General features: G+C 59.0%; 2 protein-coding genes across 10 annotated transcripts in view; one reads left to right on the top strand and one right to left on the bottom strand.

Annotated features, from left to right (window-relative positions):
• CUX2 (cut like homeobox 2) overlaps positions 1-8,904 on the top strand; it is a 59,999-nt gene extending 51,095 nt beyond the window's left edge. For 4 of the 8 annotated variants that reach the window (XM_056504494.1, XM_056504497.1, XM_056504495.1 and 1 more), the window contains 11 exons: positions 205-399; positions 494-552; positions 638-885; positions 1,032-1,667; positions 2,515-2,616; positions 3,269-4,038; positions 4,451-4,610; positions 4,930-5,199; positions 5,430-5,618; positions 5,722-5,995; positions 6,408-8,904. In XM_056504494.1, coding sequence (XP_056360469.1) covers positions 205-399; positions 494-552; positions 638-885; positions 1,032-1,667; positions 2,515-2,616; positions 3,269-4,038; positions 4,451-4,610; positions 4,930-5,199; positions 5,430-5,618; positions 5,722-5,995; positions 6,408-7,053 — 3,549 coding nt within the window. In that variant the 3' untranslated portion in view covers positions 7,054-8,904. The remainder of the gene's footprint in view (positions 1-204; positions 400-493; positions 553-637; positions 886-1,031; positions 1,668-2,514; positions 2,617-3,268; positions 4,039-4,450; positions 4,611-4,929; positions 5,200-5,429; positions 5,619-5,721; positions 5,996-6,407) is intronic. The other 4 variants (XM_056504501.1, XM_056504499.1, XM_056504498.1 and 1 more) reach the window with 3 other exon arrangements.
• A 1,241-nt stretch (positions 8,905-10,145) lies between these two features.
• Positions 10,146-12,581, bottom strand: PHETA1 (PH domain containing endocytic trafficking adaptor 1). Of its 2 annotated transcripts, none has more exons than XM_056504327.1 (2): positions 12,376-12,581; positions 10,146-11,879 (listed from the first exon to the last, which is right to left on the bottom strand). In XM_056504327.1, the coding sequence occupies exon 2, from the start codon at positions 11,866-11,868 to the stop codon at positions 11,125-11,127; it is 744 nt and encodes a 247-aa protein (XP_056360302.1). In that variant the 5' UTR covers positions 11,869-11,879; positions 12,376-12,581; the 3' UTR covers positions 10,146-11,124. The 2 variants fall into 2 exon arrangements, with proteins under 2 accessions (XP_056360302.1, XP_056360303.1); XM_056504328.1 differs by having other exon boundaries at positions 10,146-11,962; positions 12,376-12,560.
• Positions 12,582-15,732: the final 3,151 nt, after the last annotated feature.

Genomic DNA, 15,732 nt, shown 5'->3' on the forward strand with positions numbered 1-15,732 from the left:
GGACCCCAGGGCACCAAAATGCACTTGGGAGACCTTTAAGGGCAGAAGGAAGGTGTGTCCCTCCCCAGGGCTCTGTCACCACAGTCCCCAAAGCAGCAGGCTGAGCTCTGGACTCTCTGCTTGCTGTGGGGACGTGTCCAGTGGGGAGGGTGGCCCTTGTCCCCGAGCTGGGCTGCCGGGAGCTGACAGTGTCCCCTCTCCCAGCAGGACAAAGTGAACTATTCCATGTGCTCAGGGTCGAGGCTGGAGGCAGCTCTGGCTGCCAAGGACCGGGAGATCCTGCGGCTCCTGAAGGACGTCCAGCACCTCCAGAGCTCCCTGCAGGAGCTGGAGGAATCCTCTGCCAACCAGATCGCCGAGCTGGAGGGGCAGCTGGCCGCCAAGAACGAGGCCATCGAGGTGCGTGGGGCACGCGGGGTGGGGGACCCGTGTCCGGCCGTGCCGGGTGCCCTCCAGGGTCTGGCTGCAAGGACTCCCCTCCTCTGCTCCACAGAAGCTGGAGGAGAAGCTGCAGGCACAGGCAGACTACGAGGAGATCAAAACAGAGCTGAGGTATGGCTTGAGCGGCACCCACGGCGCTCCCACGGCCGTGTCACCCTTCCGTGGCCGCCGTGTCACCCCCTTGTCTCCCTCCCAGCATCCTGAAGGCGATGAAGGTGGCCTCTGCTGGCTGCAGCCTCCCCCAGGCAAGTGCTGTGGCCCGTCCCGAGGCGCTGGCCGGGCTGTGCCAGCCCTGCCGCCGCTGCCGCCGCCGCCTGTCCCCATCTCGCCTTGGCTCCTTGCAGAGCATCTCCAAGGCGGAGGAAGCCCTGCTGCTGGGGAAGGAGGCTTTCTACCCCTCCCAGAAGTACCTGCTGGAGAAGCCCAGCCTGCTGGCCAGCACTGGTAGGGATCCTGGAATATCCGTGGGGATGCGGGTGGCAGGGACAGATCCTGCCCTGGCTGTGGTGGGGCGAGATGTCGCCTGGGGAAACTGGGCTGTGGCCAGGAGGACTCTAGTGTGTGTCTCCCTCTCTCTCCTTCATCTCTAGAGGAGGATCACTCCGAAGACGAGTCGGGGAAGGATTCACTGAGCATGGAGCAGCCGTACCCATCCCCTCACCACGCCCCTGCTGACGACCCCGCCTCCCCCACTCCCCTCCCAGCACTGCCTGGCCCCGGCCTGGCCCCCGATGGTCCCCGGACATTCTCTCTGTCCCCTTTCCCGGGGGGCGAGCGGCTTTCAGGGGACCCCAAGCCCCCCCACCTCCCCCTGCCCAGCTACAAGAGCGAGAGCAGCAGCGGGGGCCCTCCCTTCCCCTCCTCCTTCTTCGGGGCCAAAAGCAGCAGCGTGCAGCCCGTCCCCGTGCCAGCCCCCAGTGCCACCAGCCCGCCCGGCGAGCCCTGCGAGGGCAGCGCCGGCAGCGCCGCCGAGGAGGAGCAGCTGGACACGGCCGAAATCGCCTTCCAGGTGAAGGAGCAGCTGCTGAAGCACAACATCGGGCAGAGGGTGTTCGGGCACTACGTGCTGGGGCTGTCGCAGGGCTCTGTCAGCGAGATCCTGGCGCGGCCCAAGCCCTGGCACAAGCTGACGGTGAAGGGCAAGGAGCCGTTCATCAAGATGAAGCAGTTCCTCTCCGACGAGCAGAACGTGCTGGCCCTGAGGACTATCCAGGTGCGCCAGAGAGGTGAGTGGTTGGGGTGGCCCTGGCCAGCCAGTCCTGTCCTGGGGTGCTGCAGCATCCCCTCCCAGTGCACCCCAGTTCACCCTGCCCTGGCAGAGGGTGACACCAGACTGTGACACTGGTCCCGTCAGTGGCACCCCGGGATTTTCCTGGCTGCCAGTTGGGATGAGCCCTGGCAAACAGCAGCAGTTAACACAACCCATGGCTGTGGAAGCTGCATCCCCGGACGTGCTTTACTCATTTATTCTGACAAGTGCCATTTAATTATTCATTAGACTGTTCTGTGCCGTATGAATCAGTGTGCTCGGGAATATTTCATTAAAATAATGAAGTTTTAGTGCTGCAGAACCTTGGTGCGGTGTTGGCACAGCCATGGGATGGTGAATCCCATCTCTGGGGACAGTGGCTGCTGGTGACATCTCAGCTGGTCACTCAAGTCCCCTTGGTGGCACCAGGAGTGGACAATGCACACCCACCATCCATGCACCTGCTGGTTTCAGCCTGGAGGGCTCTGATTTATCCCCTGGATCTGATCCATCATTAACACTTCTCCTGCACAGCCAGGAGAGCACAGTGCCAGGGATGGGGACATGCTCCCTGTGCCCGTGTCTCTGCTGCTGGTGCCCTTGGTTGGGATGAGCAGGGTGATGGGAGATGCTGTGCCCGAGGCTGGAGCTGGCAGCCAGGGCTACCAGGGCTCCCTATGCTCTAATCAGGAGTGACATTTGTCTTCAAACCAGCATCCCTAAAAATAACAGAACATGAGGAGCAGTAAACACTTCCTGACATACAAGTGGAGCTTGTAAAACCAGCGCTGGTGACAAAGCTGTTATCCTGCCTCTTTGATCAGGTAGCATCACGCCACGGATCAGGACACCCGAGACCGGCTCCGACGACGCCATCAAAAGCATCCTGGAGCAGGCAAAAAAGGAGATTGAGTCTCAGAAGGGAGGTAGGTGCTGCCGTGGGGGTGGCTCCAGGGGTGGCCAAGTCCCTGCTCTGCCCCATGGCAGCAGCACCCAAGTGCCAGTGGCTGGGTGCTCTGTGGCTGTGGATCCCATCCCAAAAATGGGCTTTTTTTGGGGGGTGTTTCACCCGTTGACACCCATGGAGAATTTTAGAGCATGTTGGAAAGAAATATCATGTAGGGTGGAAGAGTCCCCGTGCAGCAGAATTCAGATCTGGGCTTTCAGAAACTTTGGATGCACTCTTTTCCTCCCCCCCTGCCCCAAACCAGATGATTAAATGAGTATTCAGGACCCATCTGGCACGAGGAATCATTAAAGCAGCTGCTCTCGCAGTCAATTACAAGAAATGAAATACATTAAAACAGGTAGTCTGCTGAGAAAGCAGAATCCTAGAGAATTAAATTAGACGGGAACAGTGGAAAAACAGGCAGGGAAAACAAACATGTTTGTCTATCGCATTGTTGGTAATGGGATTTATTTTGCAATCATCAAAAAAGAAGTTGGCTTTGAGTTGGGCCGTTGAAGCTTTTGCTTCAGACGGGGATAAACCACTTTTCTCCCACACTTTGAATTGCGGCCGCACGGTAAACGCCGCGTGCCGCTCCTCGGGGCTGCCCTCACCCTGTTTCTGCGCAGGGGAGCCCAAAACGCCGTCGGCATCGCAGGCAGTGTCCAACGGGGCGGGCGGCAGCTCGGAGGATGCCATCAAGAGCATCCTGGAGCAGGCGCGGCGGGAGATGCAGGCGCAGCAGCAGGCGCTGCTGGACATGGAGTCGGGGGCCGGCGGGCGCGGGGGGGACGCGGCACCTGCCGAGCGCTCCACGCTGGCCACCGTCAGCCAGAACATCGCCCCTGCCTACGTCAAGCAGGAGGAGGGCAGCGGGGCCAGCCCCGGCCCGCCGCAGCCGCCGCTGGCCGTGCTGTCCCCCGCCGCCTTCGTGCAGAGCATCATCCGCAAGGTGAAGTCGGAGATCGGCGATGCCGGCTCCTACTTCGACCAGCACTGGGCGTCCGAGCGGAGCCTGCTCAGCCGGCCCTACACCTCCGTGTCGCCGTCGCTGTCCTCCTCCTCCTCGAGCTACTCCAGCATGGCCAATGGCCGGGGCTGGGCGCGGGGCGAGCCCGGCGAGGGCGGCACCAACGAGGACGAGCTGCAGCCGGCGGAGGAGGAGCCGCAGCGGCTGTCGGAGATGAAGGCGGAGGGAGCGGGCGCGGAACCCGCTGGTGGCCGTCTGTCCTACTACCCCACCTACGTGCCACGGACCCTGAAGCCGACGGTGCCGCCGCTGACCCCCGAGCAGTACGAGATGTACATGTACAGGGAGGTGGACACGCTGGAGCTGACCCGGCAGGTCAAGGAGAAGCTGGCCAAGAACGGCATCTGCCAGAGGATTTTCGGAGAGAAGGTACCAGCCTGGAGAAGGGGGGTCTGGTGTCTCCTCTGCTCCATGACCCAGAGCCTGGGGCTCATTGATGTCCTTTTCCCTGGTCTGTTTCTCCTTGGAGGACTCTTGAGTCCTCAGGGTCTGACCCAACCCCGGTCTCCCAGTGACCACTAATTTGACAGTGGCACTTTCCACCAAGAATGCCCAGTCCCCTGAGCAGAACCCTTTGGGAACCAGCCTCCCATACCACTGGGTATCCCAGGAGGACCCACAATCAGCAGGGGACAGAGGGCCCAGACATTCTGTGGGGCAGTGGGTGGCAGTGGGGGGCATGCTGCTCCCCCTCCCCTGACACGGGGGTGGAGGGCAGGCAGCTTCCCAGCACCAGGGGAGTGCACCCCACCTTTGGTGGTGACGCCTGCGTGGTGCCCAGGTGCTGGGACTGTCCCAGGGCAGTGTGAGTGACATGCTGTCGCGGCCCAAACCGTGGAGCAAGCTGACACAGAAGGGTCGAGAGCCTTTCATCCGCATGCAGCTCTGGCTGACAGACCAGCTGGGCCAGGGGATCAGCCAGCAGCCCACACCCTCCCAGGGTAAGTGACACCACTGTCCCCATGTGCCATCAGTGTCCCCACCACTTCTGTGCCCATCCTCTGCATCCCAGTGAGTTTGTCCTGCTCCCATCCCAGCACTGGGAAGGGCTGACCCTGCCAACTCCAACATCAGCAGCCAGATCCTTTTATCCCCAACCCCTTCATTTAAAACAAAAATAAAAGGAAAGCCACATCAAAAATCTTGGACTTTGTGCCTGACTTAAAGCAGTAACTGAATTTTTAGGCATCCCCCAAATGCCCCTGCTGCTCCTGCCAGGTCCCTGCACTGTCCCCACTGACCCCTCTGTGTGTCACACAGCCAGCCCAGTGGAACCCCAGCCGTCCCCCTCGCCGCCCCCCAGCCCTGCTGAGCACGAGAAGGGCTGCCAGGAGCCCCTCACCCTGGCCTTGGAGAGCAGCAAGGAGAACCAGCAGCCCGAGAGCCGCTCGACGCCTGCGCTGGGCGGGAAGATGTATCCCAACAGCCAGGGGCCCGTGGGCATCCAGGAGATCGTGGCCATGTCCCCCGAGCTGGACACCTACTCCATCACCAAGAAGGTCAAGGAGGTCTTGACGGACAACAATTTAGGTGTGGACCCTCTCTCTGCCCAGGTTTTTGGGAGCTGCTGGTAAAACTGCATGGATCCAGCATCCCAATTCCTGCAGATGCACCCCCCCCTCCCAGATGTTTTTCTGTGGGTGCTCATGGGAATTCCAGGAGGATGCTGGCTGGGAAATGGGGTGCAGCTGCTCTGCAGGGGGACTGCAGCGCCCGTCCCGCTGCTCTAACCCCTCTAACCTGTGCTTCTCCTCCGCCAGGCCAGCGGCTGTTTGGGGAGAGCATCCTGGGCCTGACGCAGGGCTCGGTGTCCGATCTCCTCTCCAGGCCCAAGCCGTGGCACAAGCTGAGCCTGAAGGGGAGGGAGCCCTTTGTCCGGATGCAGCTCTGGCTCAACGACCCCCACAACGTGGAGAAGCTGCGCGACATGAAGAAGCTGGAGAAGAAGGGTGAGGAGTGGGGTGACACGGCCCTGCTGGGTGCGGGGGGCTGGCCAAGGGGGGTTCCTGGGCTGGGGGGTGAGTGGTGCCAGCTGGGTGTCCTGTCCTGCAGCCTACCTGAAGCGCCGGTACGGGCTGATGAGCGCCGGCTCGGACAGCGAGTCCCCCGGCGCCCGCTCCGAGTGCGCCAGCCCCGGCGCGCCGCCGCAGGAGCTCAGCCTGCTCCAGATCAAGAAGCCACGGGTGGTGCTGGCACCAGAGGAGAAGGAAGCCCTAAAGAAAGCCTACCAGCTGGAGCCATACCCCTCCCAGCAGACCATCGAGCTGCTCTCCTTCCAGCTCAACCTCAAGACCAACACCGTCATCAATTGGTTCCACAACTACAGGTACGGGCGCTCCCGGGCTTTGGGGGCTGATGGTGCTGTGCCATGGAGGGGGTGTCACTGTTCCCATTCCAGCCTCCCCCATCACTCTTCCCAAGATAGGAGGTGCAGACCCACAGAAGGTCACCAGGTGCACCCCAGGCTGGTGGGTGGTGTTGGCTGCCTTGACCAAGTCGTGTTGAGCATCTAAAGAGGTTTCCATGCTCACATTCACCTGCTGACCCCAGGGTGGGAGCTCTGCAGAGGAGGGGTGAATGCTTTATGGAGGCTGCTGGAGCACAGGATCCATCCCACAGCAGCCCAGCCCTGGGGAGCAGCACAGGTTTCATCCCTGGGTGGTATTGCAGCGGACAATTTGTCCATGGGCACGGGGCAATGAGTGGCTGCTGCCAGCCCTCCGCGGTTGTGTCTGCAGGTCACGGATGCGCCGAGAGATGCTGGTGGAGGGGGCGCAGGACAACGACACAGACCCCGAGCAGAGCGGCGGCACAGCCCTGCCCGGGCGCCGGGGCCCCCCCAGCCCCGACTCGGACAGCGAGGATCACAAACCCGCGCCGGCGGGGGGCTCTCCCCCCTGCGCCGCCGTGCCCCTGAAGGTGAAGGAGGAGCAGGGGGATGCTGGCGGCTGGAGCCGCCGGCGGGACTCGCGCAGCCCGGCCGGAGCGGCCCAGGAGGAGCGGGGGGCAGCCCCCCACGCCGCCGCCCCCAGCGCCGGCAGCCTCCCGCGGCGGGGCGGCCGCGCCGGTGCCACCGCCGGGGGACCTCCACCGCCGCCGCCGCCGCACCCCGACAGCTCCCAGTCCTCCGCGGGCTCATCCCGGTGCAGCCTAGCGGTGTCCCCAGCATCGCCCTCGGCAGCTTCCTCGCCCGGCCTCACCGGCTCAGCCTCACCGGGACCATCCTCTGCCGGGCCGGTCTCGCCGGCGCTTCCACCCGCTCCCGGCCCCCGGCTCAGCACCAGCGTCCAGCGGCGCCACGAGAAGATGGCCAACCTCAACAACATCATCCACCGCCTGGAGCGGGCTGCCAACCGCGAGGAGGCCCTCGAGTGGGAGTTCTGAGCCCCCCCATATCTATATATACACCCCCCACATATATATATATATTTTGATAAATGCAGTGTGCACCGAGAGGTGACGAGCGGCCGGCGCCACGGAAGAGGAACGCCCGTGGAAAAGAGGGGACCTTCCCTCTATGGAGCCACCCCACCCCTCTGGCTTTGTTTTAAATGTGAAAAACTGGGAACGATTTTAGAAAAGAAAAACAAAACAAAACAAAACAAAAAAAAAAAAAAAAAGCAAAAAAATATTTATAGACCTCTTTTAGATATTTTAATAAAAGGATACTTTGGAATTTATTAACAGCTTAAGCTGCTTTGATATTAAAGATAGCTATAAAATCAAGATGATGTAGCAGTCGTGTCATTAAATGTACACTGAAGTCTTGTAGTTTGCCACTGGATGAGATTAAAAACAAATAAACAAAAAACAAAAAAACAAAAAAAAAAACCCAAACAAAAACAAACCAACCCACAGAAAAGACTTTTTGAGCAAAGCCATCAAGAAGCACTATGAGACTGACCAAATTTAAGAAACTTTTGCAGTTTCCACCTCTGTCTGTAAGACACTGCATCGCTTCTGCCCCAGCCAGAGACTGCATCCTAGTCCCTGAAGACTCTAAAGCCCCCGACGCCATCGAGTATGTATTTAGTTCTGGTGGTTTATGTTTTTGGAAGCCTTTGTAACACAGAATGTCCCGTGCGGTTGTAAATGTTGTAGAAATGTCTGCAATAGCCTTCTGGAACAAGATGTAGCATGGTCCCAACGCCGTCCCTCGCGCTTCCTGCGGCCGGTGGCAGCTCCATCCAGCTCCCAAAGGAAGAGAGAAAATGAGGCAAAAGCAAAGAAAGTTTGGGATTTTGGGAGTGGGATGGGGAAATGTACCTGGGTGTGGTGCTTGAGGATGCTACCCTGGGCATCCATGGCATCCTGGTTCCATTTGGGGAAGAAAAAAATGGAGCCTCTGAGATTTGGCTCAGGGTCAGCAGTGCTTGAGGTGAGCGCCCAAAAATCGTGAGCCAGACACTCACAGGCAGAGCCCTGCTCAGGGCTGCTCCAGCATCACAGCCAGCTCTTGGGGCTGAAGCACTTTGGGCAGGAGGAGCATCCCCTTCCCGCAGCCATGTCCCCAGGTGGTGGATGCCAGTGATGCCAGGATGAGCTCTGGGATGTCACAGCAGGCTCCTGCCTGAATTGGGCAAGCTCAGCTCTGAGTTGGGCAAAGCACCACTGAGCTTTGGCTTTCCAGGGCTGATCCTGTGCAGATGCAGGAGCTCAGTGGTGGCACCATCCCAGTGTTGTCCCTGTCACCTCCCTGACCTCAGCACCTCCAGCTGGCCTCTGCTAACAAAATGCCTTTAAACGCTGTGGAATGTCCCACACAGGCCTGTCCCCTGCCCACAGGGCAGCAGCCATCACCCACCAAGGCCCTGCCAGGCTCCCAGGCAATGCATTGACTGATTTTCCACTGTAGACGTTTTTATCAGAATAGAAGGTATTTTTATACTCGGGTGGTAGTGGATGAGCAATGCTGAGCGAGGGCACTGCTCTCCTTGCCTGCCTCCCCTGCCCAGGGCTGCTCTGCCACCGTGCTGTGGAAGGTGGGGGTGTGACCACTGCCTGCCTGCTCCATTGTGTGCTAGAGGGAGCTTTGGTGGAACAGGATTTGAGGAAGCACTTAGTCCTGAGCACGGCAATCCTGTTGTATGAAAGCCAGCGGGACACACCGGTCACGTTTTTGTTAGGCTCATGTTCTGTACTTCAAAAGTTTCTATGAGATCGATGAACTTTGTTTAACAATTTTGAAAGGAACAAGTTCTGTAAAGAGCCACTAAATACAGAAGTTGGATACGACTCTGGCCTTGGGGTGTGTTTTGTTTGGAGGTGATGGAATGGGAACTCCTCTCACACTTGCCCAGTGCCTGGTGTTGGCACTTTTGGAAGTCACAGCTTTGCTTTGGGATTGTGGCAAGAGCTCTCATTATCCCAGTGACCGGGGGATAAAAAAAGAGGGTGTTAAATAGGGTTAGTCCAGCTCAGGGTGTGATCTGCCCCATGAAATTCCAGGTTTGCTCCTGCACCTGGGGTAGCTCAGCATCCTCCAGCATAAGTTACAGCTTGGTCTATCATAAAATGGAATGGTTTGGGTTAGAAAAGACCTTAAGGATCATCTTATTCCAACCCCCTGCCATGGGTAGGGACACCTTCCACTAGACCAGGTTGCCCAGAGCCCTGTCCAACCTGGCAGTGCCAATGACACCGTGCCCCAGCACGGCTCTTGTTCGGAGCGAGTCTGCAGCTTCTGACACGAGGCAGGGCTGTTTGTGTCTGATGAATTAATAAATCCATATGTTGCATATCTGTTTAAGCTTGTTTGTCAGCTAACATGTTGAGGACTTATTTTTGATGGATATCTGAACGTCTGGAGAAGCTGGGCCAGCTGCCATGGAAACCAGAACCTTCCCCTGCGGCGAAGGATGGAGTCACAGGAACCATCTGGGTGCTCCGGGTGCAGCTGCACCCTGGCTGCCCTTGGCACTGCTCCAAATGCCAAATTCCACAGGGGGATGCTGTGTCTGGCCAGGAGCAGGCTCCAGGCTCTGCAGGGCTCTCAGTGAGTAGTGATCCTGGATGGTTTCATGCCTCAGTTTCCCTAAGAAGTGATTGCCCAACCCCTGCCAGCCCCGTGTTAAAGAGAAGCTGGAGATGTTCATGAAGGTGGGATGTTTGGGCAGGGACATGGGGATGTTCTGGCCACTTTCCCAAGGGCAGAGTCCCTGGTCCCTGTGAAGCACCAACACCCTTGTCAGGGACAGATATTTTGTCCTGATTAAGATCCATCTCTGCACGGGACCACCCTGGCAGTGGGTGTCCTGCTGTTCCCAGGGTGACCCCATCCCATCTCACCCCATCCCTGCAGGCAGATATGGGGCTCCAGGGCTCCCTGGCATTGGCCATGTCCCCTTCAGGTGACACAATCCCTGACCAGCCCCACAGACACAGAGGGGACAGGAGGAGGAGGACTCAAATAAAACATTAATTCCCACCTGGACCTCGCTCCCCAGAGGCTTAGAGGCACAAACAAGAACCGTGGATTGGAGGGAAGTTCTAAAATAACTTTTATTGTAGAAAAATCTTGTGCCTGTCCCAAAGGAGCAAAGGGAGCTGGAGCCACCCAGCCCTAAGCCAGGGCGCCCTGACTGCTCCCACCTGCTCCAGCGTGGGTCACCCCACCTCTGGGCCAGCAGCTTGAGTGTCTGTTGTGGAAATAAGAGAAATACAGGCATGAGACTCCAGCTTTGCTCTGGTTTGGCACATGAATCATTCCTCACGCTCTGCTGCTGACACACTCGTTCCCACTTGCCACCACGAGCGATGCTTCCCCTTAGTGAGCTGGCATGGGGATGATGTGCTGTCCCAAAATATCCACCAGCAAGGCAGTGCCTGCAGCTGCTGAATTCCCCCAGGGTCTGACCCCCCCATATTCCCCATCCAGGCTGCAGGCAGCAATTGCTCCCTGTGTAATGCCCGGGGCTGGGTGTCACCAACTCCCCAGAGCGTGCGGAGCTGCTGCTGTTGTTAAGGAAGGGCTGCACTCACTGATATTTTCATTTCAAACCACATCCTGCTGGAGCAGAGGGATCTGGCAGAGCTCAGCCGACCTCAGCCTTGTGCTGGGCCGGGAGGGGAAGTTGGTAGCAGGCTCTCCACTGTGGAACACCCACACGGGCATTCAGGAGGGTGAGATCCCATCAAAATCCTCCTCCAAAGGCTGACAATGTGTGATCCCACTGCAAGAGCATCAAGAGACCCCAACACAGGCAGATTTCCAGGAGGTCTCAATCAGTGACTGGTCTGTAGCTTGTGGAGCACCCCACACCCACATGTCTGGAGGGCACCCCTGTGCTGCCCGTTTCACCATCACAGAGCAGCACTGCTGTCCCTTGGTGGTGTCCATCACCATCACAGCCAGCCCTGCACCCCCCAGGGTGAGGAGGGGACAGGGCCAGCACCAAGCACGACCACCTCCACCCTTCCCCAGCTCCTGGCAGCTTCCCAGGGCTCAGCCAGCGCTTAGGGCCGGGGGCCACGCCGCCTCTGCTCCCAGTCCTGCCGCAGCCGGGTCACCTCGAGCCGGTACTGCTCGTGGAGCCGGTAGAAGGCGGACGGGCTCTGTGCCGCGGCCGCCTCGCCGTTCGACGCCCGCCTGCGCGGCGGCAGCGGCGGCGGCCGCGGGCTCTCCTCGCCATCGTCCCCGGTACATCCAGAGGGGTCGGGCAGCCGCTGCGCCCCCAGCACGTTGTTCCACACCGCACAGCCGTTCTCCTTCGGCGGGACGGCGGGCAGGGCCGGCAGCCGAGACTCCGGCTTCCAGAGGCCGGGAGGCTCCCGGGAGCCCGCGCATCCTGCGGCCAGCCCCCGGCTCATCTCCTGCAGCTGCTTCTCCAGCTCCCGCACCACCAGCCGCATGTAGTCAAAGCTGGCTCGGGACAGCGACTTCACCCAGGACTCCATGGCCGCCTGGTTCTCCGCCGCCAGCACGTAGGTGCGGGACTTGGCGCCGCCAAAGCGGATGGCGAAGGTGTAATAATTCTCGGCCGCGTCGCAGAGCTCCACATTGCATCCCTCCAGCACGATGACGCCCACGGGCTCCCGGCTGTCCCTCTCCTCGAAGTAGAAGAGCATGTTGCCCTTGAGCACGAACCAGCGGCGGTGATAAGCCGTGTGCCGCTCGCCGCGCTTGTACAGGAACCCGGCGTTGTCGGCCGGCGAGTCGCAGGTGGCGTAGAAGGCCAAGCTCCGCTCGTTCAGCTTCATGGCTCCGCGCCCTGCGGGGACAGAGGGTGCTCAGCGCTGCGCCTTGATTGCATGGAAACGAACCATCGCGTTTTTGTTCCTGCCGGCAGCAGCGCTGGCGCCCAGGAAATGGAGCTGGTGAATAAACAACTCCGGGATAGTTGGGATAAGCCCGCTCCCAGATAAGGTGATGAGCCCGGCGGGTGCCGGGTGGGATGAGGCTCCCCAGGGCTCATGGGGACGAGGTTCCCCCCTCCCTCCGTCCCCCCCAGCAGTGTTTTCCCACGGAGCAGCCCCAGGCAGGGCTTGTCCCGGTGCCTCACGTCACCTGGCACAGGTGACCCTCCCCCGGCGCCGCGTTTTCCGTGTCGCGCCGCTCCTCCCCGCGACACGCAGGCAGGGTTTTGGCCGGCGCCGTGGATCTGGCTGCCGCTCCAGAGAGCCGTGGGCATGAACCCTGTCACAAGGCCACCGCTCCTCCTGTCCCCTAATCGCTGGTGGCCTCTCCGTGCCAGGCTTTCCACCCACCTGGACTCTACCTCCCGTCTGCGGCGGTCACCAGCATCAAGGGCGCGGGGGTGGCCGCGGTGGCCGTGTGAGCTGGATGCGGGGTCGGATGGTGCGAGGGGGCTTGGGGACACCGCTCCCGCACGGTCACCTTTGTCCTCGGCTCCCACCGCCCCGGGCCGGCCGGCCCCGCGGGCGGAGCGCTGCTCCCGCCCGCCTCCGCCACCGCCCATCCCCACGGCCGGGAGGGAGGAGCTGGAAAAGCGCTCCGGAGCTCGGCCCCGGGGCTGGGAGCTCCTGGCTTGGCCCAAAACCCGCCGCAGGTCACGGCTCCGGGCACCGGGAACACCAGGCAGCAGCGTGGAGAGCGAGCGGGGAGTGGGGGAGAGATGGGGGCACGCATTGGAGGATGCAGAGGATATGAACATCCCGGGATGAATGTAGGAGTGTACACAGGGATGTGCACGTGTGGGGAAAACTCAGGAGTTTCTGCATAACGTTGCATTTTTGGTCACATTTTGGAGGCAAAGAATGGGGATTCTGGAAGCATCTGACAGGGAACGGGCAGAGGTTGGTGCATGAGGTGGATGACAGAAGCCCCAAAAGGAGGGTGGTTGGCAGGACATGGACTGGTCCTGTGTGGGTGAGGGATGCTGCAGGGGACCAGGCTGCAAGTCCTGGCTGCTCTCCTGACCTTCCAGCCAAATCCTTGGGCCACAGCCAAGAGTGGAGTGGTCTCAGTGCAGAGGGACAGAAGAAGCTCAGTGGGGACAAGCCTCCAGTCTGACTTCTGCTCTTGGTTGGCCTTCCAGGCTCACAGAACCACCTTGGCAGTGTTGCTGTCCTCACCATGTCCCAGTAAATACCAGCGTCAAGGATTTGTTCTCCTTTCCTTATCACTGTCCCTTTCCTCCAGTTTCTTCATCCCTCTGCTCTGCTCCACAGCCATGTGTGCATTTTAGCAATCAAGGCATTGGCAGCAACTTTACAGCTCCCCATCCCGGAAATCCTGCTGTCCCTGACCTCTATCACAGGTTGTAGTCCACTCCCCACCCATAGGTGCCCCCATTTCCCTGCACAGCTGCTCAGGACTTTGCAATTTTCTGCTTGTGTCAGCGATTTTCAGTTCACCGAGGTTTTTCCCTGTCACCTGCAGACTTTCACTTTCAGGCTATAAAAAGGGATTCAAACCAGCATTAAAACCATCTGGGCTTTATCTTCCCTCCTGAGCAGAGCAGCTTGTTCAAGGTCGCTGCTGGGAAGTCTCAGGTCTCTGCACCACTTATCTCCCTGCCTTGCTGAGAGATGCCTTTTCACAAGGCAAGATTAGAACAGGAAGGGCCGTGGGGAGAAGCAATATCTTTATTAGAGCAGCTAGGGTAATTGGAAAAAGGCAGCAGCAATCCCAGCTCTGTTTTCCTTTCCTGGGACTCCAAAGCCACGTTTCCATCTTGCAGAGGTTGTTCTTCCTCCACAGCTGCTCTGGAAAATCACCCCAATTCCTAAAAAAAAAAAAAAAAAAAAAAAAAAAAAACCACCGACAAAATTCCCCTGTGGATTTTTGCTTCCCATTGGGTCTCTCTTGGGACAGTCCAGTCGTGTGCTGCTGCACAAGGTCCAGGACTTCCCCTTCTGAGCAGCTCCAGATTTTCCCTATCATCCCCCACCATCCCCCCAGCAAGGAGCTCAGACCCCGTGCCTCACTTTCCTCTGTCAACTTCTGATGGGAAAGACGGAAAAATGAACTCCCATGTTGAGCTTGCCCGACAGCAGGGGAAAAAGAGAAGAAAAGGATCTAAAAGGAGGCGAGGGGGTGTCGGGAACATTTCTGGACGTGGGATGCCCTTGGCCTCCGCTTCCTGCTGCTCTCATGACCGGTGATTACACAGCGGCGGGTGCTGGCCGGCTCAGCGAGCCGAGCGGGAGCTCTGAGTCATCCCCAGTGCCGGGAATTTCGGGGCGCTGGGATGCCCGGGGGTCTCGGATACCCGGCGCTGTGCGGGACCCTGGCCGGCACAGGGGTGTTATAGACAATAAAGAGATCAGGCCGAATTAAATATGATTGAAATAATATATATTATATTTATTTTGCAGCCGAAATACAGTCCTCGATAGCCACAATCAAAAAGGGACAGCGCCGGGTGAACACGCTCTGATCCGACTTCTGTCGCTTCGGATGCCCCTGTGTTCACAAGTTCCGTCCTGGTCAGTCCCGTTTTTATAGTTTTTCCTAGCCTGGAGCAGAGGTCTTTCTTTCTTTTCGTTGTTTCGCATATTCGTGTAGTTTTCTTTCTCTGCTGGACAAAACCACGTCTGGGAAACGATGAATTTTGGTTTATGGGAAGCTGGCATTCGGATGTACCTTTCCTGATGGCTCTGGTTATCTTAATCATGGATACTTGTCGGGCGTTCATCGCTTGGGTGTTTCCTGGGCAGTTTCTCCGCTGTGGCCAGTCTATTAACTTGCTAATCCAATCTCTTCAGCTTTTGTTGGCAGAAACAATCCCTGTTTCTCCCTCCACGCTTTGGGTTTTCAAGTTTCTTTATTATTTTATTCATACAAACATTATTTATTTCACATTAATTTACAAACTAACACTAATTACATTATAATATATATTACAGAGAGGAGAAGGACTGCGCGTCTCCAAATCGACCGGCAGAGAATCATCCTCCAGGAACCCAAATGGTTCCCAAGGAACCCAAATGTGTTCCAAGGAACCCAAATGGATCCCAAGCTGTGCCTTGGCGTCCAAGGCGAACGAGTCCTGACTGTCGCAGAAAGGCGGGCGCGGCGCTCCCGGCGCCTCTCGGGGTGCGGGACCTGCCCCGCTCCGCTCCCCCTTCGGGGTTCCCGTCCCTCGCCGTCTCCAGCCCTGCACCCGAGCATCCCCGGGCGGGGAAGGGCCGGAGGCGGCGGCTGCAGCGCGGGGAAGGGCCAGGAGAGGGCGGCGGGAGCTCGGCCACGGCGGCCGGAGCGCTGCGGGGCAGCCAGGCTCCGTCACTCCCTGTATCCCCCTCCATCACCACCCCCTCCGTAACCAGCCCAGGCATCCCTAAATCACCACCTCCATCCCCATCCAACCCTCGGAAGGGGCGCGTAAAAGTCAGACTAAGATTTTTGGGGGGCATTTTCCAGCCCTGCACAGACCATCACAGCCAAGCGTTTCCAGATGTTGTCACCCCCAGGCCGCTCCGGGCAGGTTGGGACGGACATTTACCTCAGTGTGGGATGGCAGAAGTCTCCTGAAACCCATCACATCCCACCTTGAGACATGCAAATGAGCCACTTCCAAACCATCCCACCCATCCTGAAAACAGAATGGGCCATAGCAGAGGAATTAAGGAAGGAAGTGGGAAGGACGGCTGGAAGGCAGC

The sequence above is a fragment of the Oenanthe melanoleuca genome, chromosome 15 (genome assembly GCF_029582105.1).
Source record: "Oenanthe melanoleuca isolate GR-GAL-2019-014 chromosome 15, OMel1.0, whole genome shotgun sequence".
Taxonomy (NCBI): domain Eukaryota; kingdom Metazoa; phylum Chordata; class Aves; order Passeriformes; family Muscicapidae; genus Oenanthe; species Oenanthe melanoleuca.